The following is a 24,411-nucleotide window of genomic DNA, read 5'->3' on the forward strand; positions in this document are numbered from 1 at the left end:
TGTATATGAATCTGACTTACATTTCTCCCATTGAGGAGTATCAAGCTTTGTTTTCACTGGGGCTGAAAGTTTCTTTCTTTTCTTTTCTTTTTTAATTTGATTCCGTTTACTATACAAAGAGGTTAACGGTTCTCTACAGACAACTCTGGTCTTTGTCTGTAGCTCACCCAATTAAAACGCCGCCAAGAGATCCCGCTGATGGGCTCAGGAATCGAGGCAGGCAGGCAGGCAGGCAGGGGGCATGTGACCCAAACCACCTGATCAGGCAAGGAGGAAAGAGTTGTGGGCATTCCGTGGAGCTGGGGGGCAAGGGGGAGCAAGGCAAGGGAAAAGATATCCAACTATGCCAGCTCCCACCCCACCCAATGCCAATCCCCATGCCCCCTCCAAAGGCAGAGCATCAAACCATTGTGCCTGGTCTTTCCCAACTAGATGGCAACCACTTTCAAGGGAAATAAATGGTCAGTTATAAATAGGGCATTTTCAGGGTGGGGTTTTCAGGCTCTACATTCATGCTCCACAGGCTGGAGAGACGAGTTCAAGCAATGGCCCAATAGCAAAGCCTGAGCTAGGTAGGTGGGGGTGGGGGGTTGTTTGGAAGAGGGGTCCTGCGGCTGGGTGCAAACCCAGAGTCCTTTCCTTTTTTAAAATACCTAATTGGAATGAATGTTTAGCTGGCAGGCTAGAGGCCGCAAGGCAAGCGAGGACCATGTCAGGCCGCCCGCCCGCCTGCCAGAGGCGATCCGCTAGGTGGATGAGGCTTCTGGGGTTTTCCGTCCCGCCGGGCCATCCGAGGCCAGAGGTGGATCTGCGTCGGGGTTCTCAGAGCCTTTCGTGCAAATTCAGGCAGGACAAAGGCTGCCCGGTGGACACCTGAGTTATACTTCAGATTCCTTGCTTCCACTTCCTTCTGGGACAACTGTTGGACAGGGTCCCTGAAATTAGGGTTTCAATTCTTGCTGCAGAGCATGAAGCCGATCTGTCCACTGGGGTAGGTCGGGGTGGTGCAGTAGGCGTACTCGGCCACGGGGAACAGCGACTTGCAGAACTGCCACATCTCCTTTAGGAGGTCCAGGTGCAGCCACTGGCATTCGCCTTGGCAGCAGAGAATGCCGTCGTCCCGCAGAGCTGTCTTCTTTGAAGAGGCTTTCTGCAGGACCCATGGGGTCGGAAGGGTCTGTGATTATCACATCCAAAGCCTTCTGGTTCTGCATCATGAATTCGAAGCCGTCCCCAACATGCAAGGTAAGTTTTGGGCTAGAATATCCCACGGCCATCCCTGGGAGGTACTTCTTAGATGCTTGGATCACATCCTCGTCGATTTCGCACTGTACCATGGACTCCACGGAAGGGTGCTGGACCACTTCCCGCAAGACTCCTCCATTGCTGCCCCCAATGATGAGCACCTTCTGTGGGTTTGGGGGACTGCACAAGGGAAGGTTAGCGATCATTTCCTGGTACAAAAACTCGTCCCTCTCTGGGCACTGGGTGACTCCATCAAGGACCAAGACGTTCCCGTATGTTTTGCTCCTGAAGACCAGGATCTCCTGGAAGGGCGACCGCTGGTGATGCAGGACCTCCTGGACTTGCAGAGAGAGGGCCTGCCCAGCCCAGAGGCTGCACGTCTCGCGGAACCAGCCCTCTTGGATGACGACTGCTGGGGCTGCTGTCTCCTCCTCTGCCTCCCCTCCAGCTGCTGCCCTTCCTCCTCCTCCTCTGCCTCCCAAGCTAAGCTCCATGGCCAGCCAAACTGGGGAAGGTGAAGCGGCTGCCCCTCTGCTCCACTCTGCCTCGCCTCCGCAAGCGCAGGCCACCTCGGGGCTGAAGGTTTCTGAGACAGGGTTTTCTCGTGAGGAGATGAGGAACGGCGAGAACCAACACCAGATATGCAGGATTTCCCTGCTGAGATAGTCTTCAGAAAAGATGATTGAGTTCCTGGCCCTGGAGATTCTGCCCTCAGACCAGATGAGGCGCTAGGGCACAGAAGCATCCGAATCTGATTCGGATTCGCACATCCCCTGTTGGAGCATAAAAAGTGCATTTTTTATTATCTATTCATAATTCTTCTATAAAAAATATAGTCCATACACTATATGTATGGCCGCCTCTCTGGAGCTCGCTCGCTCGCTCAAGGGCTGCTGACTGTGCGCTCGCCCACCAATTGGACAAAGGGGCGCTTCTCCTGGAAACTGGCCCCTCTCCATGGGTGGAAGGGGAGCTGGCGCCCTGCTCCGGGTGCAAGGAGCGCCAGGCCAGCCGAGCAGAGCTGGTTTGTGCTTGTGACGACGAAGCGCAGCATTGAGGGAAAGGCGCCTGCCTTCTCTCCGCGAAACTCACCGGCAACCCCCCCCAACCCGTCGCGCATTTACAAGAGCTCAAGCGGCTCCCTCTGAGGATTCCCTTTCCCTTCTGGGCCGGCGGGATACCTGCCTTCCTCGCTCGGCTGCTGCCCCCCCCCGCCCCATGCTGGGTACGCCCATGAGCAGGAGCGCCTCTTTCCCCGTTTCCGACACTCACAGCAAAATAAAATGCCATTCCAATGGCTGTCTCTTTTCGGTTGCGGCGATGTACATATTTTCCGGCCTCTTTGAATATTCTTTTATAGGTTTTTTTTGAAGATGCCGCCAAAGTCCTGTAACATCAAAATAAGAGACAAAGGATGCACAAGCCTGAAGCTGGCACAACAACAACAACAACAACAACAACAACAACAACAACAACAACAACAACATTACTTGCACCCCGCCCACCTGATTGGGTTGCTCCAGTCACTACCCTCTGCTCCTCTCCAATTTCACCCAAGTCGTATCCCAATATCTAGCTCTCCTTCAAGGAAGGGATGCTTGAGAGTGCATGGCTTGTTGTTGTTATTGTTTAGTCGTTTAGTCGTGTCTGACTCTTCGTGACCCCATGGACCAGAGCACGCCAGGCACTCCTGTCTTGCACTGCCTCCAGATGTTTAGAAAGCTGGTGCAAATGTTAATCTGGTTTTAGGTAAAGGTAAAGGGACCCCTGACCATTAGGTCCAGTCGTGACCGACTCTGGGGTTGCGCGCTCATCTCGCATTATTGGCCGAGGGAGCCGGCGTATAGCTTCCAGGTCATGTGGCCAGCATGACAAAGCCGCTTCTGGCAAACCAGAGCAGCACATCGAAACGCCGTTTACCTTCCCGCTGGAGCGGTTCCTATTTATCTACTTGCATTTTGACGTGCTTTCGAACTGCTAGGTTGGCAGGAGCTGGGACCAATCTGGTTTTAGTCTATTGTTATTTTAATTTTTCAAAAGTCTCAAATTATTGTTGTTAGTTTTTCTAATCGATATTTTCTTATCTTTTCTTTTCAGCCGCTTTGAGGTTTGTTTTACTACAACCAACAGCACATACATTTTCTGAAATAAGTCAAAAGTTTATCCCCATTTCCCAGAAAGCAGGCCTGGGGGGGGGGGCTGCTCTTCTTGCCTCACCTGCCAGTCCTTTTCACCTTCTTACCTTGCAAGAAGACGGATGCCTTCGAAAAAGTTTTCTTTATGTGCCAGCATGTCCCAGCAGCTTTCTAAGTGGAACATTTCTCCGTCTGTGATGCCTCCAAAACGGCCAACCAGATATTTCATGGCCTGCACTGTGGTCCTGAGTCAAGTGAAGAAACCAAGAATATTGTACTATTTATTTTTCCATTTTAAAAATTTGCATACTGCCCTTCACCCGTAGATCTCAGGGCAGTTCACAACATAAAAATACAAGATAAGAAGCACAAAATAAATAAGAAAAACATGAACAAACCAAACCAATAACCCCTCTCCCTCTCACAAACACAGTTGAAAGGGCGTAGGATGTTAATCTGCCAATGGCCTGGTTGAAAAGGAACCTTTTTGCCTGGCATCTAAAGGTATATAATGAAGGCACCAGGCAAACCTCCCTGGGGAGAGCGTTGCACTAATGGGAGCCACCACAGAAAAGACCCCTTCTTCTTTTGCCACCCTCCAGACTTCTCGTGGAGGAGGCACATGACGAGGGGCCTCTGATGATGATCACAAGGTCTGGGGAGGTTCATCTGGGGAGTTTGAGGTCCTTGACATCTTGCAGTCTTGAGCTGCTTGGCCTGATGGATCCAACCACAACCATCGCCCTCTGCACCCTCCCACATGGTTCCAGCACAAGCTGCAACCTTTCGGCTGTGATGGAGACTTAAGGTTTCCTGAGACGTGAGTCTCACCCCACCAAAATCAGCCCATCCAACATCCTTTCCCATCCTAGTGTCCTTCAGGTGTTTTGGACTACAACTCCCATCTTCAGCCCAGTTGGTGGGAGTTGTGGTCCAAAACGACTGAAGAGTACAGGAGTTGGGGAAGCCTGGGTCTCTTAGCTACCTAACCTTAGCAGAACCTCCATGTCCAAAGGAGGCCTATCTCTTGGGGGGAGGGCTGAGCCATCACGGCTATGGGTCAGGCTGACAAGCGCCCAGAGAGAGAAGGGAGGGCCACCCCAAATGCATTAGTAGGTCCCTTACGCCAGCGGATCGAGGCAGGAAGAGGGGCCTGTGATGGTACTGCTGCTCTTTTCCAGGACAAAGCTGAGGCGGAGGCTGAGTGCCAGCAGGATCCTGGGGAAGTTCTGTTCCAGCAGCCCCGAAGCCTCCGGTAAGGTGAGTATCCGGGACAGAGCGCTGGTAGCCTGGAGGGACAAAGACAGGAGAACGTCATTCAGCAGAGGTCATCGTCAAATCTCCCAACTTTCTATGCAGGAAGCAACATAGAAACTGAATGGTTTCCTACCGCTGTTGGAACTTGCGGATTGGAGCCCTTCCCCAGGATCCTCCTCAGCATAGGTTTAATTAGCTGGCTGCTGGCATACTGGTTGCTGACCAAAGTTCTCCAGACCGCTGTGGCTCTTCTGCAATTTTTAAAAAGAGATTTTTTCTTTCCCCCCTTTTCTTAAAAAAAGTCAGGTCAGCCCCCCCCCCTTTAAGCTTTATATTGCACATACATACATTAAATTCAGCTCTCCCCATTTCCACCTCACAAAAGCTTTGCACATTGGCAAAGCAATCTCCCCTAATTCCTATATGTTATTTCCCCGTAACACACTCATCTCTTTTTTTCCCCCCATGTTAAAAATAAACTTTATTCAAGAAACTTTTAAAAAGAATTATACACACACCAGGGGATAAACATAAATACACATTTAAGCCACCCAACATAAATTAATCAACATAAATAGACAAACCAAATTGATCAAAACTCGCTGGGCAAATTAAATCTTTCAAACTGTAAATAATATACAATATCAAATTAAACAAACGTAACATAACATAACATAACTCATCCCCAAATCAAATCATAACACATAAACATACGCACATAAAATCAATTCATTTTAAATTAAAATTGGCTTCCAATCGCCAATATATCGTTTCCCTTACTATCATCCCTTAATTTGCTTTGCCTCTTATTAATTCAAATTGATTTATTCCTGCATGTTTTCTCTACTCAAAGCAAATCAATAACTCTGTTTCAATATTTTCTTCCACATATCTCCATTCTGCTTCTGTTCTCTGTTTTGGTATATTCCTCATTGCCGCCGTCATCCTTGCCAAATTCATAAACTCTACTACTTTAATTTGCCACTCTTGGATTGTTGGTATTCCGGTTCCTTTCCATTTTTGAGCTAATACTAATCTCGCTGCATCACAAGCATACAAAAAAATATTAACTCTATCTCTAGGGATATTTTCTGGGATTAAACTTAATAAGAAATATTCAGGGGGTTTTTCAAATGTGACTTTTAACATTCTCTTCAATTTCTCATATATATCATTCCAAAATTTATTTATTTCTTTACACTCCCATCAAATGCCACCTGTATACAAGCTTCATCATGTTTTCTTTAATTCCTGAACACGCTGTAAATCTCATTGTTGATCTCCACAATTTATCCCACTGTGTTTTGTAAATTGGTCTTCCTAAATCCTGGGCCCACTTTGTCATTACAGATTTTATCTCTTCATCTTTTAATTCCCACTCTAATAAAAATTTATACATCTTGGATAGCGGTTTAACCATATTATCAATCAGAATTTCTTGTAATTTAGATTTCCCCCCAATAAATCCTATTTCTTTATGGTTTTTTAAAATAAACTTTGTATTTGGAGATAATGTAACCAGCTAGCACAATGATGTTTTGTCTGTTCATATGGTTTTATTACAAATTGATCTCCTTCCTCCTTCACTATCAATTCTTGATAGGTTGGCCATTTTCCACTTTTACCTCGGCCGCTCATCATCGTCATCTCCAATGGCAACGCCCACCAGGGCGTCTTTGTCTCTAATAAATTTTTGTATTCATCCCAGATTTAAAATACCAATTTTTTAAATTATATGATCCGTGAAACTTTTATCATTCCCTCTGCTTTCCTGTAATAAGTATGCGTGCCAGCCTTTGTTATTCCTAAATCCCTCCAATTCCAAGAGCTCTTGATTTTCTAATACCATCCACTCTCTCATCCATCAAAAACAAGCGGAGGCTTAATATAATTTAAGATCAGGGACCCCCCAACCACCTCTCTCCTTAATGTCCGTTAATAATTTTAAGAGGCCCTTACTCATCCCAGTCAGTGGAGCAGTCTAACAGGCTGTCAAGCACTGGGGTCAGCCGCTTCGCCGCAATGTTGGCTACTGCTGTAAGGGCCTCGTCCTTTGTTCGGGCGTCTGGGATGCTCGGGAGATGGTGGTAGATCTCCCTGATGATCATGGGCAGCTGGAAGAAGATAAAAGAAGACCAGGATGAGAAAGTGAGGTGGACCTGAAAGAAAGCGAGGGATTTCGGAGAAATGATATATGATGAGAAAAACAAACAAACAAAACAAAACTGAAGCTTTTGGGGTTATAGGGTCAGAAGTTCCAAAAAAGATGGTGAAGTTATTTGTGTATCCTGTTTCTCCTAAAATAAGACATACCCATAAAATAAGCCATAGCAGGATTTCTAAGCAATTGTGCAATATAAGCCATACTCTGAAAATAAGACATAGTGATAGGCGCAGTTCTGGAGGGCGCCAAGGAAGAGGCTAGGCTGGACATATAATTAAAAAATAAGACATCCCCTGAAAATAAGCCACCGTGTTGTTGTTTTTTGAGGAAAAATAAATATAAGACGGTGTCTTATTTGTGGAGAAACACGGGTATGTGACTACAGCAGCTAGGATTCTCTATGCACAGAAATGGGAAAACGCTCTAAGTCCCCTGACATACGATATCCCAGTGAGGCTGAACTGGCAGCAGCAGGAAGAGATAGCAAACCCTGCGACCGAAGATGAAAGAGAGCCAGGATCAAGCAGGGTTTTCTTTCTTTCTTTACAGCCCATGGAGGGGGAGGGAACACAAAGTAAAGAGACGCAGGAAAGTGAACAGGCAAGTTCACAGACCGTGCAAGGGTTAAGTTCCGAGTCAGGGGAGGGGCAAAGACCTGAGCCCCCTCGTGATTACGTGAACGTAGGTGGAAGGTCGGAAAAGAAGCCGCGAATCAACGATACAGATTGAAATGCCCAGTTGTGTAAATAGCAAGAAATAAAAGCTATAGAACGACATTGCCACTACTGTTTGTGTGTGAAGAGAGCAACTATGAGACCCTGACAGTGGAGGGGGGGAGAGGAAAAATTATTAGGTACTGGAATTTAATGACTACAGTATTCGTTTGTTTGCTTGAAAATGTGTATTTAGATTTTCAATACATGTAGCTTACAAAAGAGAACCACAAAAGAAATAGAAAACAGATCCAAGAGCCGGCTTGACTCATCTCTCCTGTTAACCCTAGGAATAGCAGTGGTCCATTGACCTCAGTGTTGTCTACATTCTGTTTCCTTTGCATTGACATGGACAGGGTGGAAGAATGTACTTAAAATACTGCCATTTTGGAAGCCAAACTGCAGCAGAATGGAAACAGAGGCGCCCGCCACAGACGTGGAAACCAATGCCTTCTTACTACCCAGAAACAAGCTAATTCTACGTTCAAAGAAAATGTTTCACTGGTAGGAAACCTGCTCTCTGCCTCTGTTTTGAGCCTTACCTCTTCCATTTCCATCCCGCATTCCTCAAGGAAGGAACTCAGCAGGACTCCTGCGGCCTGCGAGGTGGCTCTGCCTTCTACTGTCAAGTTGTCAATCGCCATCAGCACAACCTCGTTGATCTGGCTGGGCGTGAGGTGCTCCCCAAAGGCCTGGCACAAAGAAGAAAGAAGAGGGAGTTTTCTTCTGCTCCACATCTGGCCACTTTTCAGTAGACCACGGGCGCCTTCACAAACAAAGTGACCTATCTATCCACTCTGCCTTGCAGAGGGTTGAACTAGATGACCCCCAGGATCCCTTCCAACTCTCCAATTCTGATGGTTCTCTCTCCTCCCCATTTTATCCTCATGAGGTACTTTAGACCGAGAGGCTGTGACGGACCCCGTGAGTTTTCTGGCTGAGTGGGGATTTGAACAGGCTTCCTCAACCTTGGCCCTCCAGATGCTTTTGGCCTACAACTCCCATGATCCCTAGCTAGCAGGACCTGTGGTCAGGGATGGTGGGAATTGTCGTCTCAAAGCATCTGGAGGGCCGAGTTGGGGGAAGCCTGCCCTAGGTGGTGTGGGCTGCCTGAGGAGGTTGGTGGGGCAGGGCCCCATTTGCCCGAATGGACAAACCTCTGCTATCTGGGAGCTGGCTGCGGTCTTAGCAAGAAAGAGTACAAAAAGCCACACCTACCTTGGCCACTTTGGTGATGTCATCGATGTAAATGGAGGGGCCAGAGATGAAAAAGTCCTCTCTGGCCCACTTCACCACGTGGCCCTTCCTCTGCAGCTCCCTGCTCCGCACTTCCTTTCCTAAGAAGGGTCATACAAAAGAACACAGCATTAGTGCTCCCTGCTCAAAACCTCAAAAAAATTTCACCTCAAAAATTATAAATCAGAACTAAAAGGCAACCCAAAGGAGTGGGGTGGTTATGGAGCTCTATGGTTGCAGCATTGGGGGGGGGGGTTCCGTTTAGAAAAACGGCGAGGAAGAGGAGACGCAATGTATGGCAAGGGGGAAGTGGGGAGAGAGAAAGCTTTCTCTCTCTCCCTCCTAACATGAGAACTCCGGGGCCTCCAATGAAACTGAAGTTTCAGGATGGTCCTCCTTCTTGCAGTGCACAGCTAAACTTTGGAACTCCTTGCCACAGGAGCCATTGATGGCCATGGACCAAGATGGCTTTCAAAGAAGATGAGGCAAATTCATGGAAGAGAAGGCTACCCATGGCTATTAGCCATGATGGCTATGCTCTGCCTCCGCAGTCAGAGGCAGCAAAGCACAGGAGAAGAAAGAGCTCTTGAGTTCGAATTCTGATTGCTGGTTTCCCACAGGATGCTGGACTGGGGTGGGCCACTGGTCTGATCCAGAAGGCTTTTCTTATGTTCCTAAGCAGTGAATCCCTCCCCTCAGACTGCCCTCTCATCTCTGGCCAACGGGGTGTTTGCTTTAGGCCAGTGCTGGCACGAATTCTGGCCCTCCTGAACTCCCATCAACCCCAGCGGCAGCCAGCATGGGCAACACTCAGGGATGTTGGGAGTTGGAGCAGCCGCTGTCGGGCTACAGATCTCCCACCCTGTGGCCTATAAGAAACACACCCTTTCCCAGCATCCCACTCACCCATTCTGGATATCAAAATGTAATGGAGGTGGTACAAGGCCTCCGCGGATTGCGGCCCAATGTCCTTCCCGTTGTCTGCCAGGTGCAGGGATAAAAGTGCCACCAGCTGCCCCAGAAGGGGGAAATCCTGGGATATCTAGGAGGTGGAGAGAGAGAGAGAGGTGCACAGTCAGCCCTCGCCCCACACAGCCCAGCAAGAGAAAACCATCTGCCATGCTTTCAGTTGGCAAAGGTGGCAGAGGGGCGCAGAGCAAGAGACCTGTGCTTAGGTGGCCCACCCAAGGGCTTTTTTTCCAGCCAGAACTCACTGGAACTCAGTCCTGGAACCTCTCAGGTAGGCCTTGATGCCATTATAAGAGAATGAGGGAGGTGAGTTCATGGTGATTCCTCGGGTTAAGAACTTTACTTTAGGATGAGAACAGAAATGGCGCAGCGGCAGCAGGAGGCCCCATTAGCTAAAGTGGTAACTCAGGTTAAGAACAGTTGCAGGTTAAGAACGGACCTCCAGAACAAATTAAATTCTTAACCGGAGGTACCACAGTATAGAAATGTAATACATTAAAAATAAATAAATCTGAAATTTCGGCATTAAGCCTTGGTCACTCACATCAAAGTTTAAATGCTCGGAAACATATTTCATGAGAAAGCTGGTGGTCTTCACAGCTCTTTCCCGCTCGTAGATTTTGGGGGAGTCTATCCAGCTATTTGTGTGCTGCGGGAGAGAAATAATAATCATCACATGGACGGACAAGCATTAATCCGGGTTTGCAAATTCACAAAGCTTTAGCTACTGGCTGGATCAATCATGCTGGGACCATAGAGGGGACAAATTGCAAAAAGGGGTTGTTTTGTAAAGGAGAAAGTTTGCTCAATTTGGTCTCCTTTGTTGTTGTTGTTGTTGTTGTTGTTGTTGTTGTTGTTGTTGTTGTTGTTGTTGTTATATACCCCACCTTTTTCCCTGACAGGGACTCAAGGCAGCTTACAAACAAAATAAGAACAACTTGAGATATAGAAAAAATAAGCCATTAAAAGAAACACATTGAACATTAATAGAATTAGAAATTAATTCACTCTTGGCTTGTTTTTGTTTTATTGTGTATTTTGTGTTCTCATTTTGTATTTTCATGTTGTGAACTGCCCTGCGATCTGCCATTTGTGTGTTTGTGTGTGTGATAATTACAATAATATAACATCCACCTCAGCCCAGCCGTAGCCATGGAATGCAGGCCGCATCCTTAGCCCAAGCCCAGCCATTCATGCACCAACCTTGGTGTTGCCCACAGGGAATGATGAATGGCAGCTGGTCCTTTGGGTTTTCAGACAGAGAGTCTTTTCCCAGCCCCACCTGGAGATGCTGAGGATTGAACCTGGGACCTTGAGCATCCAAAACAGATGCTCTGCCCCTGAGCCACGGCCTTTCCCCTCATGCCATCAGCAGAGGACATACGGTATCTTTGAATGTGTGCCTTGCACAAGCATTCCTAGCAGAACAGAGGCCCAGTTCACCATCAGCATCCAGAACCAGTGAGTTGGCCACAGGTGCCCCCCCCCATGCAATCATTTCAAGGGGGTCTGTCCTCCTGCCGGGGATCTGCTCTGACATCTTGGGGACTCCCTTACCTCCAATATCTGCTGCAGGGTCTTCAGGGAGGGGGCCTCCGACAGCAAGCTGCTCAGCATGTTTATGCATGCATTGACTGTCTGCTGGTAAAAGTCCTGAAAGGAGAAAAGCAAAAGCCATTAAAAGCTGAAGACCCCCATGGAAATCCCATGTGCTCTGGACTCCAACCACTCCTGACTCTTGGGCCAAGGGCAGCCCATCTGGAGAAGCACACATTCTTCAACTCTATTTCTTTTCAAAGAAAGAAAAGTCTTTTTGCAGCCCGTAGCCAGAACGAAAAATGAGGGGAAGAGCCACAGGGGTGGCTCTTGTGGTAAGACTTTATTTCTATACCACCTGTCCATTGCCCAGGTGAGGGAACACCTTTTAAATGGCACACAGAATCAAGAGAGTCACAGCAAGCTTCAGCAGATCCAGCTAGGGACCCAGTATATTAGGGCTATTGCAATAGGGCAGCCTTGGCCACCAGCTGCTCAGCCAATTTGTAACAAAGCTTATGCAGGGCTCCAAAGACAGCGCCCAAAGAGTCCTAAACATCCAACGTTCTTTGACATACATCAAGAAAGGTTACAGGTCATGGGATATAAAGATAGAGGACTCCACACTGGGCTCAACTTCCTTGGGGTGTTCCAAACCATTTGGCCCTAACTATCGTACTTCCACCTTCATTTGTAGCTTACACAGCTCAGGCACTTGAACCTGGCAACCCCATATTCCTCCATTCCTATCCCTAGAAGCAGAAAGTTCAGTTACCTGGCTCTGTGTAACGGGCAAAGCGAAGACCTTTTTTATTGTGCTCTGCAGTAGCCTACTCCGCAGGAGCTGGTTGGTGGGTGGTCTCAAGGCACTGAAGAGGAAAGAGAAAGGAGGGGAGAGGAAATGATCAGCACCCAGCAGTCCATCAACCTGGTGAGGAAATAGGCACTGTGTCTGGCCAAGGGGTACAATTTCAGGGTATGGCAAGGGAAGTGCCAGGAATAGGTGGGGCAGTGACAAGCTATAGGGAGACTAGAAGTACCTCCCCATACTTACGTCATCTGTGCGACGGTCTCCATCGCCTGGCGGAGGAGGTAAGTTGAAAACGGCACCGCCGGCTCCGCTTTGATAATTTCCTGTGGTGGGGAAGCACACAGCAGCATGTCAGAGACCTGGAGGCTCCATCCCAGCTACCACCACACCAAGACCAAGACCTGAATTGTGCTCCCTCTCCAGCCCAGCCCACTTGACACCTTCTTTGCAATTGGCAAGTGGGTCCTCCTAGGGCCAGGGGAGAAGAGTGGGCTTCCTGGATCTGGGAATCAGATCCATCTTTCCTCATAAGAACATCAGACCAGCCTTCTGGACCAGGCCAATGGCCCATCTAGTCCAGCATCCTGTTCTCACAGCGGCCAACCAGACGTCTGTGTGAAACCAGGGAGCAGACCATGAGCACAAGAGCCCTCTCCCCGCCTGTGGCTTCCAGCAACTGATATTCAGAAACATTGCATCCTTCCTCTGTGGAGGTAGAACATAGCAATCATGGCTGGTAGCCATCGACAGCCCTCTCCTCCTGGGAGAACCTAGCCTCTTTTACTCAGGCACTGGTGACATCCTGCTGAGGTTGCCACAATGTAGGGCTGCCTTTAAAGAGGGTTTGCAGCAGAACGTGACCACTCAGAGCTAGACCTACACCGCTATTTAAAACACGAGAGAAGGGGGGGTGCTACCCTGCACCCCCTCTCTGCACACATACACACACACACACACACAGTGGAAAACCCCCAGGAGATCCCCCTCTTTTTTTCTTTTTAACTCACTATGATAGAGCTGGTGACCTCTTCCTTGTGGGGGAAGATGTTATATCCCAAATTTAATTCCACAAGTGCCTTGGTGGTTAGAATCGCTGCCTTGATGAAGCTCCTTTTCAGAGTCTCGTCCTAAAAGGAGAAGAGATTTTATTAAATTGAGATTGAATCAAAATCACAAGGAAACATAAAGTCACACTGACCCTAACCCTAATTCTAATCCTTACCCTAACACTAACTCAATCCTGAAAATAACCCAGAAATGGTATTGTTAGATCTTAGAATCATAGAATCGGAAGAGACCACAAGGGCCATCCAGTCCAACCCCCTGCCAAGCAGGAAACACCATCAAAGCATTCCTGACAGCTGGCTGTCAAGCCTCTGCTTAAAGACCTCCAAAGAAGGAGACTCCACCACACTCCTTGGTAGCAAATTCCACTGCCGAATAGCTCTTACTGTCAGGAAGTTCTTCCTAATGTTTAGGTGGAATCTTCTTTCTTGTAGTTTGAATCAGTTGCTCCGTGTCCGCTTCTCTGGAGCAGCAGAAAACAATCTTTCTCCCTCCTCTATATGACATCCTTTTATATATTTGAACATGGCTATCATATCACCCCTTAACCTTCTCTTCTCCAGGCTAAACATACCCAGCTCCCTAAGCCGTTCCTCATAAGGCATCGTTTCCAGGCCTTTGACCATTTTGGTTGCCCTCTTCTGGACATGTTCCAGCTTGTCAGTATCCTTCTTGAACTGTGGTGCCCAGAACTGGACACAGTACTCCAGGTGAGGTCTGACCAGAGCAGAATACAGTGGTACTATTACTTCCCTTGATCTAGATGCTATACTCCTATTGATGCAGCCCAGAATTGCATTGGCTTTTTTAGCTGCTGCATCACACTGCTGACCCATGTCAAGTTTGTGGTCTACCAAGACTCCTAGATCCTTTTCACATTTATTGCTCTCAAGCCAGGTGTCACCCATCCTGTATTTGTGTCTTTCATTTTTTTTGCCCAAGTGTTGTACTTTACATTTCTCCTTGTTAAAATTCATCTTGTTTGCTTTGGCCCAGTTGTCTAATCTGTTCAGGTCATTTTGAAGTGTGATCCTGTCCTCTGGGGTATTAGCCACCCCTCCCAATTTGGTGTAGTCTGCAAACTTGCTCAGGATGCCCTCAAGCCCATCATCCAAGTCATTGATAAAGATGTTGAATAAGACTGAGCCCAAGACAGAACCCTGTGGCACCCCACTAGTCACTACTCTCCAGGATGAGGAGGAGCCATTGATGAGCACCCTTTGGGTTCGGTCAGTAAGCCAGTTACAAATCCACTGAATAGTAGCATTGTCTAGCCCTCATTTTACCAGCTTCTTTACAAGAATATCATGGGGCACCTTGTCAAAGGCCTTGCTGAAATCAAGATAGGCTACATCCACAGCGTTCCCTTCATCTACCAGGCTTGTAATTCTGTCAAAAAATGAGATCAGATTAGTCTGACATGACCTATTTTTCAGGAACCCATGCTGACTTTTAGTGATCACAGAGTTTCTTTCTAGGTGCTCACAGACCGTTTGCTTAATGATCTGCTCTAGAATCTTTCCTGGTATTGATGTCAGGCTGACTGGGCGGTAATTGTTTGGGTCCTCTCTTTCCCCCTTTTTGAAAATAGGGACAGCATTTGCCATCCTCCAGTCTGCTGGAACTTCACCTGTTCTCCAGGAATTTTCAAAGATTATTCCCAGTGGTTCTGAAATCCCCTCTGCCAGTTCTTTTAATACTCTTGGATGTAGTTCATCTGGCCCTAGAGACTTGAATACATCTAAACTAGCCAAGGATTCTTGTACTACCTCCTTACTTATTCTGGGCTGTGTTTCCCCTGCTGAATCATCTGCTCCATATTCTTCAGGTCGGGCATTGTTTTCTTTTTTGGAGAAGACTGAGGCAAAGAAGGCATTGAGGAGTTCTGCCCATTCTCTGTCCCCTGTCTGCATTTCACCATATTCTCCTCTAAGTGACCCCACTGTTTCCTTGTTCTTCCTTTTGCTACGGACATACCCATAAAAGCCCTTTTTGTTGCTTTTAACCTCTCTGGCGAGCCTGAGTTCATTCTGTGCTTTAGCTTTTCTGACTTTGTCTCTACATGTGCTGGCTATATGTTTGAATTCCTCTCTGGTGATTTCCCTTTTCCATTTTTTGTACATATCCCTTATGATATGATATGATCGTGAAGCTGAGGCTCCAATACTTTGGCCACCTCATGAGAAGAGAAGAATCCTTGGAAAAGACCCTGATGTTGGGAAAGATTGAGGGCACTAGGAGAAGGGGACGACAGAGGACAAGATGGTTGGACAGTGTTCTCGAAGCTACGAACATGAGTTTGACCAAACTGCGGGAGGCAGTGCAAGACAGGAGTGCCTGGCGTGCTCTCGTCCATGGGGTCACGAAGAGTCGGACACGACTAAACGACTAAACAAATCCCTTATGAATCTTAACTCAGTTAAAAGTTCTTTAGACAGCCACCCTGGCTTCTTTAGGCACCTTCCATGTTTCCGTCTCATTGGTATTGCCTGAAGTTGTGCCTTTAATATCTCCTTTTTAACAAACTCCCAACCATCATGAACTCCCTTCCTTTTTAGTATTTCTGTCCATGGGATCTCACCCAGCGTTTCCCTAAGTTTTCTGAAGTCGGCTTTCTCAAAGTCTAGGATTTGAGTCTTAGTATGCTTGGTTGCTCCTTTCCGCTGAACAATAAACTCCAGAAGAGCATGATCCTGCCACTTCTACCCCACTAACCAGGTCATCACTATTGGTTAGGACCAGATCTAAAATGGCTGATCCTCTCGTTGCTTCTCCCACTTTCTGGACAATGAAATTGTCGGCAAGGCCTGTGAGGAATCTGTTCGACCTTATGCTCTTGGCTGAGTTTGACATCCAACAAATATCAGGATAGTTGAAATCCCCAATTACTACTATCTCACTTCCTTTTGAATACTTGGCCATTTGTTCCAGGAAGGCATCATCTGTGTCCTCAGTTTAGCTTGGGGATCTATAGAAAACTCCCACAATGTGTATCTGAAGAAGTGTGCATGCACACGAAAGCTCATACCAATAACAAACTTAGTTGGTCTCTAAGGTGCTACTGGAAGGAATTGTTTTATTTTGTTTTGACTACGTCAGACCAATACGGCTACCTACCTGTAACTTCCCACAATGAGATCACTGTTATTTTTCTCTCTTAATTTTGACCCAGATACTCTCAACTTGGCTTTGAAGTTTTAAATCCTGGATCTCTTCACAGGTATACACATCCTTGACATATAACGCTACTCCTCCTCCTTTCCTGTTTGGTCTATTTCTCTGAAATAGATTGTATCCCTCTATTTCTACATTCCAATCATGAGACTCATCTCACCAGGTTTCAGTGATGCCTATTATGCCGTATTTAGTTTGATGTACCAAGAGTTCAAGTTCATCTTGTTTATTTCCCATGCTCTGTGCATTAGTATACAGACATTGAAGACCATTGATCATTCCCCCATGTCTCTTATTTAAGGATTTTTTCCTCCCACCACTAGGTCTGCGTGCTGTTTGCTCCATTTGGTCCTTGACAATCCAAGAGGCAGAAGCCCTTCTGCTCCCTCCTCAGTTGCTGCACTCCAAGCACTCCAAGATAATAAACTTCATGTAAAATTGCTGTTTTAGGGGTTGTTTTTAAAAGTCTGAAACAGATTAATCCATTTTGCATTGCTTTCTATGGGTAAGCATGCCTTGGTTTTGGAACGCTTTGGTTTTAGAACGGGCTTCCAAAACGGATTAAGTTTGAGAACCAAGGTACCACTCTAATACCCCATTTGTGGAGTCAGTATACACCCCAGTCTACATCCCTTTGCTGGATGAAGCCAGAGACTCTGCCCTAGGGCACAGTCTGAAGGCATGTGGTGCAAGGACCTTGACGGAGCTCAGGAGGTCTGCTCAGTGCCGGGATGGGGACCACTTGGGAAACAGTGGCACACCTCCTGGAGTCCTTTGACAGGAGAAAGGCAGGGTATACCGTATTTTTCCGTGTATAAGACACCCCCTATTTTTGGGGAGTCCAAATTAAGAAAATGAGGGGAGGATTGCCCAAAGTTGCTGAGCTTTCGGGGGGGGATTACCCACAGTTGTTCAATTATTTGGGGGGGGCTTTCAAAAAATGGCTCACCCGCTGGACTTATGCTGCCGCAAATGTGTCGCAAAACCCACCTATTGTCTGTCCCCTCGCCGGCAGAAACCACCAATCACCTTCCCAATTGCTGCAGCAACAGCCAATCAACCCCGCCCCTTGCTGCAGCCACCAGTAACACGCACAAGAGCCGCTGACAATCTCCGGCTTGCAGCGGCAACCAATCTCACGTTCCCCCTATGCACTATCTGTGTATAAGATGATCCTCATTTTGAAACATCCTTTTTTTAATTCCAAAAACACCTCGTCTTTTACATGGAAAAGTACGGTATAGCCGAGAGAACGAACAACAGGAATCTGTGGGGAAAGGAGAGCCCTACCTTCCTGGTGTTCTGGAATTGGAAGAGGAGCTCCTCCACGATGACCTCGATGAAGCACAGCAGGTCTTCTGGCCGTGCCCCAAGAGCCATCTGGCCATAGCAAAGCATGACGGTGAGACTGCCATTCCTCTCCCCTGTCTTCTGGAAGGAAAGGGAGGCGAAAGTGAGTTTGGAAACCTTCATCGCAATAGGAGGCAAACCACCACTTAGTTGGGACCTCTTAGCAGCTGGGAAAATCTGAGTAGTCAGTAAGTTGCTGTGCATCGGGATCTTCCTGCCTAAATGTGGAACCTGACATTTGACCCTCTTGAATTTCATTTTGTGAGTTTGGGCCCAGTAATCCAATCTGTGAAGGTTATCTTGAATCCCAATTCTGTCTTCTGCAGCACTGGCTACCCTTCCCAGTTTGGTGTCATCTGCAAATTTGTTGAGCACCCCCTCGATTCCTTTGTCCAGGTCATTTGTTAAAAAAAAGTTGGACAACAACGGGCCCAGGACAGAACCCAGTGACACCCCACTGGTCACTTTCCCCCCAGGATGATGAGGAACCATGAAGGAGTTCTCTTTGGGTTCGGTCAGTCAACCAGTGAGAAAGTGCAGGACAGTGTAGTGTAGACTGACCACCAGTGCTCTCTTCCACGGGAGCTGCTTTTTTAAAATTAAAATGAACCAGGTGGATCTGCACCTCTTCTCCATAGGGAGGGTTGGAAAATTTCCTTTGTCATTTCCCAACTCACAGAAAAAATCCAGGGGCAAGACACTCCTGGGTTTCATTTCTCTTGGTTGGCAGAGCACAAGAGAGTTCAGGGCTGCATTCCGATGTTTTGGACTCTAGCTCCCATTGGCCTCAGCCAGCATGGCCACTGGTCAGGAGGGATGGGAGCTGCAGTCTGTAGCATCTGGAGGGCACCATTTTGGTCACCTCCCCCGTGATAAACTATGGTTGATTATTGTGTGAATGAGCCTTGGACTCATCGGCTCCTGCTCCCTTCTCCTCTAGCACAGTTGCAAAAAGGAGGCTGGAAGCTTTTTCCTCCAAGTTTAACTAACCACAGTTTAGTGATGCCCGGATCAGGACACACTGCGGTTAATCTTAACAAAGGCTAACTGAAACAAGCCAACTTCTAACCATGGATTAGGAAACTGGCTCCTTTGAACAAATCACAGTGAATATTAACCATAGTTTGGGGCGTTTGAAGTAACACTAGATGGAAGTTAACAGAAAATGGAAGGAAAAGGTTCTGATCTCCTTCCAGCTGGCTTGGAGAATTGGAGAGTCAGGGGCACATGACTCCAAGGCCCCCTTAGGTTATGGAACTGTAATAATAATAATAACAATAATAATAATAATAATAATAATAATAATAATAATAATAATAATAATAATTTATTTACACCCCGCCCATCTGGCTGGGTTTCCCCAGCCACTCTGGGCGGCTTCCAATAAAAAGATAAAATAAAATAATCTATTAAAAATTAAAATCCTCCCTAAACAGTGCTGCCTTCAGATGTCCTCTAAAAGTCTGGCAGTTGTTTTTCTCTTTGACATCTGGTGGGAGGGCATTCCACAGGGCGAGCACCACTACCGAGAAGGCCCTCTGCCTGGTTCCCTGCAACTTGGCTTCTCGCAACGAGGGAACCGCCAGAAGGCCCTCGGCACTGGACCTCAGTGTCCGGGCAGAACGATGTTAGATCTCCACGCAGTTACTATGCCTTTGTAATAATTCACTTAATTATTATATGGAGGTGAACACAGAGAGTGATATATGGAGGTGAACACAGAGAGTGATACTCAACTATGCTTTCCTCCAAGGAGACCTATGGAAATGAATGGGCCTAACTTAGTCATGTTCATTCAATTCAATGGGTCTACTCTAAAGCACACTTGAATGTGGCCAGCAGGCACTCCCAGAAGGCAGAAGAACCCTTACACGAGAGCAACTTGGTCAGCTCCCCTGCCCCCGAAATGCACCCCCCTTTTTTTTTAAAAAAAAAGCTACTTGCAGCTGAAACCTCTCCCCTCTTTCTTTCTCTCTGCCTCTCCCAACCTGCCGGCTGCCTTCTCTCTTGGGTTTGGCTCCCTCCCCTCTTCCAAACTCTAAGAGGCTCTTCATTCAAAACCACAGAGAACCCCTGCAACTTCCTGACAGCAGAGCACTCTCCCTTGGGAGGTTGTGGATGACCATCTGTCAGGGATGCTTTAGTTGAGATTCCTGCATTGCAGGGGGTTGGACTAGATGACCCTTGGGGGTCATCGTCCCCATTAGCTTCCACTATTGAAGAAATGCCAACCAGCCATCTGACAACCAACCTAAAAACATGAGTCACTCTACTTTTGTATTGCTTGTACTTTTGTGATGACCAATGAAGAAAAAAAGGAGAGTATGGATTTGATATCCCGCTTTATCACTACCCGAAGGAGTCTCATACCGGCTAACAATCTCCTTTCCCTTCCTCCCCCACAACAAACACTCTGTGAGGTGAGCGGGGCTGAGAGACTTCAGAGAAGTGGGACTAGCCCAAGGTCACTGTTATGTACTGAGCTGAATCCTAGAACAATAGGATCCAGAATGCAGCAGTCTGCTTGGTCCGCAGGAGCCGCCCAATCCAGCTCCAGGTGGAAGTGAATCAGAAACCTGATTGGCCTGCAGGAGCAGCCCTGAAGTAGGCAATCACGCAAGGCCCATTGTGTATATAGGAGACGTTTTGGTGAAAGAGCCATTCTTCCCTTCTTCCTGCTACTACAAGCAGAATAAAGAGCATGAAATTCACTCTCGACTCCGCAGCTGCATGTGGAGCAGCGGGGACCTGAACCCGGTTCACCAGATTACGAGTCCACCGCTCTTGACCACTACACCACACTGGCTGATGAATCCCTTTGACTGACTGACTGACTGATTGACTGAGCAAAGGGATCAAATCAGATCTAGGGTCCGGCTCTAGGTGCAGTCCCGGTGGCCTGCACAAGACGGCCCTGAGGATGAATGAGACATACCCCCCAGAGGAAGTTTTCTGGCCTTCCATACTGAGAGGATGAGCAGATCCTATTGCCTTTTGGGAATGGTAAGGATCCCATCCCTTGAAAAAGAGCATATTTTGAAATGGGGCAGGATGAATTCTCTTCCAACGCAGCTCTGTTTTTCTAGATCAGAGGAACCCAGGGTCTGTTTCATATACTTTGGCTATGAAAGATTGGGATGGGTCCTTAGTGGCTATTTACATCCACGCCAATTCAAAACACATGGATGGGGAAGGGGCACCAGGCTGGGGGCGGCTAACCTACACGCTTGCTCTGCTCCTTCCTCACTTGACACCCTTACCTCCGACATCTCAGCCTTGCTTGTGTGCCCGAACTCCCGAACTCCCCTGAAAATCTGTGCGAGATGTCCGTACGCTGCCACGTTAATGGCCTCCGAAATGCCCTAGGGAGAATGATGCACATCAAACGTCAAAGATGCACAATCTAAAGCAGGGTGCTCCAATTTTTCATAGCAAGTGGGCCGCAAGAGTAGATCAGCACAGAACCTGTGGGCCGCACACTGACTTGTCGTGTGGGAGAGGGGAGCAAGGCCAAAATTTGACACCCACACACCACCACCCCCGACCCACATGCTGCCTTCCCAAAGGTAGGCAGGTGAGGCTCTGGGTTTGGGGAAGGAGGCACGAGGCTCTGGCAGGACCTAGAGCCTTCCCAGCGTCTTCTTCCCAAAGCTGGGAAAGAGCTAACTAGGCTTTGGGAAGGAAGCTGGAGGACTCCAGGACCCTGGCAGGTCACACATGCCTCCTTCCCAAAGCCCAGGGCAAGGCCTACAGGTGTGTATGGGTGCCTCAAAGGTTGCTGAGGGCTGCCCAGAAAGGCATTAAGGGCCACATGTTGGCTGCTCTGAGCTAACCCCAAATTAAACCAATCTGCCCCAGATGTATAGAATGCTGAAAAGCGGTTCCTACTATGTATAAGGGGCTTTGAGGGTGTGACTGGGGGGGGCACGAAAACCTTGGAGGGTGGTGTAGTTGGAGGAACGAAGGTCACGAGCAGAGACAATTCAGGAAAGAAGGACAGAGGGCTGGTGGGGACTGGCTGGCGGAGTAAGAGTGGTGGGCACCTAGAGCCTGGATCGTGGTGGTGGGACACTGGGGAGCAGCCTGGGGGAGGGACGAGCTGGGAGGCGCTTGAAGCAGGAGGTTGGAGCCATCAAGGAGGGTTCTGAGGAAGGAGGCTCTTCCAGGAGAAGGCTGGAGGTTGAGAGTCTCGGTGGGACCCCCCGGACATCCCACACATTCACTCACCTGTCTGTCTGCCTCCTCTTCCAGAGGCAACGTCAGCAGTAACTGCAAGTACTGGCGGACTGTCTCTGTGCTCCTGGAATCCCGCAGTTTGAGTCCATAGTATCGATAGAGGGCATTCTAAGGGTTGGGGAAGGTTTGGGTGAGTCACAGTGAGGAGACCCCACCAATAGAATTTCCATTTTACCTTGTGAAAATGTCAGGCAAGACTAAATAATAATAATAGATTGCAAGTACTAGACAATTGTTTGAATGATTTGTATGCAATTTTACACGTTTACACATAGTTTTCTTACCACGCAAAACTACATTCTATTAATTTAACCACATCTTCTGAATTCCGAGTCATGTTACAACTCTTTAAAGGTAAAGGTAAGGGGACCCCTGACAATTAAGTCCAGTCGCGGACGACTCTGGGCTTGCAGCGCTCATTTGGCTTTAGAGGCCAAGGGAACCAGCGTTTGTCTGCTTTCGCAGACAGTTTTTCCGGGTCATGTGGCCAGCATAACTAAGCCACTTCTGGCCAAACCAGAGCAGTGCACAGAAACACTGTTTACCTTCCCACCAGAGCGGTACTTATTTATCTACTTGCACTGTGTGCTTTCGAACTGCTAGGTTGGCAGGAGCTGGGACAAAACAAAGGGAGCTCACCCCGTCGAGGGGATTCAAACCACCGACCTTCCGACCGGCAAGCCCAAGCAGCACAGTGGTTTAACCCACAGCGCCACCCGCACCCCTATTACAACAATTTGTTGTTGTTTAGTTGTTTAGTCGTGTCCGACTCTTTGTGATCCCATGGACCAGAGCACGCCAGGCACTCCTGTCTTCCACTGCCTCCTGCAGTTTGGTCAGACTCATGTTGGCAGCTTCAAGAACAAGAAGGCCGATTGCCGGAGAACTGATGCTTTTGAATTATGGTGCTGGAGGAGACTCTTGAGAGTCCCATGGACTGCAAGAAGATCATAGAATCATAGAATCATAGAGTTGGAAGAGACCACAAGGGCCATCCAGTCCAACCCCCTGCCAAGCAGGAAACACCATCAAAGCATTCCTGACAGCTGGCTGTCAAGCCTCTGCTTAAAGACCTCCAAAGAAGGAGACTCCACCACACTCCTTGGTAGCAAATTCCACTGCCGAATAGCTCTTACTGTCAGGAAGTTCTTCCTAATGTTTAGGTGGAATCTTCTTTCTTGTAGTTTGAATCCGTTGCTCCGTGTCCGCTTCTCTGGAGCAGGAGAAAACAATCTTTCTCCCTCCTCTATATGACATCCTTTTATATATTTGAACATGGCTATCATATCACCCCTTAACCTTCTCTTCTCCAGGCTAAACATACCCAGCTCCCTAAGCCGTTCCTCATAAGGCATCGTTTCCAGGCCTTTGACCATTTTGGTTGCCCTCTTCTGGACATGTTCCAGCTTGTCAGTATCCTTCTTGAACTGTGGTGCCCAGAACTGGACACAGTACTCCAGGTGAGGTCTGACCAGATCAGAATACAGTGGTACTATTACTTCCCTTGATCTAGATGCTATACTCCTATTGATGCAGCCCAGAATTGCATTGGCTTTTTGAGCTGCTGCATCACACTGCTGACTCATGTCAAGTTTGTGGTCTACCAAGACTCCTAGATCCTTTTCACATGTACTGCTCTCAAGCCAGGTGTCTCCCATCCTGTATTTGTGCCTTTCATTTTTTTTGCCTAAGTGTAGTACTTTACATTTCTCCTTGTTAAAATTCATCTTGTTTGCTTTGGCCCAGTTGTCTAATCTGTTAAGGTCATTTTGAGGTGTGATCCTGTCCTCTGGGGTATTAGCCACCCCTCCCAATTTGGTGTAGTCTGCAAACTTGCTCAGGATGCCCTCAAGCCCATCATCCAAGTCATTGATAAAGATGTTGAACAAGACTGGGGCCAAGACAGAACCCTGTGGCACCCCACTAGTCACTACTCTCCAGGATGAGAAGGAGCCATTGATGAGCACCCTTTGGGTTCGGTCAGTAAGCCAGTTACAAATCCACTGAATGGTAGCATTGTCTAGCCTGCATTTTACCAGCTTCTTTACAAGAATAGCATGGGGCACCTTGTCAAAGGCCATGCTGAAATCAAGATAGGCTACATCCACAGCGTTCCCTTCATCTACCAGGCTTGTAATTCTGTCAAAAAATGAGATCAGATTCGTCTGACATGACTTATTTATGAGAAACCCATGCTGACTTTTAGTGATCACAGAGTTTCTTTCTAGGTGCTCACAGACTGTTTGCTTAATGATCTGCTCTAGAATCTTTCCTGGTATTGATGTCAGGCTGACTGGGCGGTAATTGTTTGGGTCCTCTCTTTCCCCCTTTTTGAAAATAGGGACAACATTTGCCCTCCTCCAGTCTGCTGGAACTTCACCTGTTCTCCAGGAATTTTCAAAGATTATTCCCAGTGGATCAATGCCTTGTCGTGGCGAAGGGGCTTGAATAACTCAGAGAAGCTATGAGCTATGCCATGCAGGGCCACCCAAGATGGACAGGTCATAGTGGAGAGTTTTG

General features: G+C 47.7%; 1 protein-coding gene and 1 pseudogene across 1 annotated transcript in view; both read right to left on the reverse strand.

The window, feature by feature from the left end:
* Positions 1-227: 227 nt before the first annotated feature.
* On the reverse strand, positions 228-1,956 carry LOC148685811 (spermidine synthase pseudogene; annotated as a pseudogene).
* A 2,545-nt stretch (positions 1,957-4,501) lies between these two features.
* The window catches only part of LOC148685812 (maestro heat-like repeat family member 5), a 50,938-nt gene continuing 31,028 nt past the window's right edge, over positions 4,502-24,411 (reverse strand). The window contains exons 4-17 of the mRNA XM_088669669.1: positions 21,883-21,999; positions 20,916-21,017; positions 17,596-17,736; positions 13,074-13,193; positions 12,310-12,389; positions 11,971-12,124; positions 11,277-11,372; positions 10,264-10,368; positions 9,657-9,792; positions 8,733-8,851; positions 8,057-8,206; positions 6,597-6,751; positions 4,771-4,888; positions 4,502-4,669 (exon numbers count right to left, since the gene is read on the reverse strand). Of these exons, the coding sequence (XP_088525795.1) occupies positions 4,502-4,669; positions 4,771-4,888; positions 6,597-6,751; positions 8,057-8,206; positions 8,733-8,851; positions 9,657-9,792; positions 10,264-10,368; positions 11,277-11,372; positions 11,971-12,124; positions 12,310-12,389; positions 13,074-13,193; positions 17,596-17,736; positions 20,916-21,017; positions 21,883-21,999 (1,761 nt within the window). The remainder of the gene's footprint in view (positions 4,670-4,770; positions 4,889-6,596; positions 6,752-8,056; positions 8,207-8,732; positions 8,852-9,656; positions 9,793-10,263; positions 10,369-11,276; positions 11,373-11,970; positions 12,125-12,309; positions 12,390-13,073; positions 13,194-17,595; positions 17,737-20,915; positions 21,018-21,882; positions 22,000-24,411) is intronic.

Source organism: Zootoca vivipara, chromosome 5 (assembly GCF_965207765.1).
Source record: "Zootoca vivipara chromosome 5, rZooViv2.hap1.1, whole genome shotgun sequence".
Classification (NCBI taxonomy): Eukaryota; Metazoa; Chordata; class Lepidosauria; order Squamata; family Lacertidae; genus Zootoca; species Zootoca vivipara.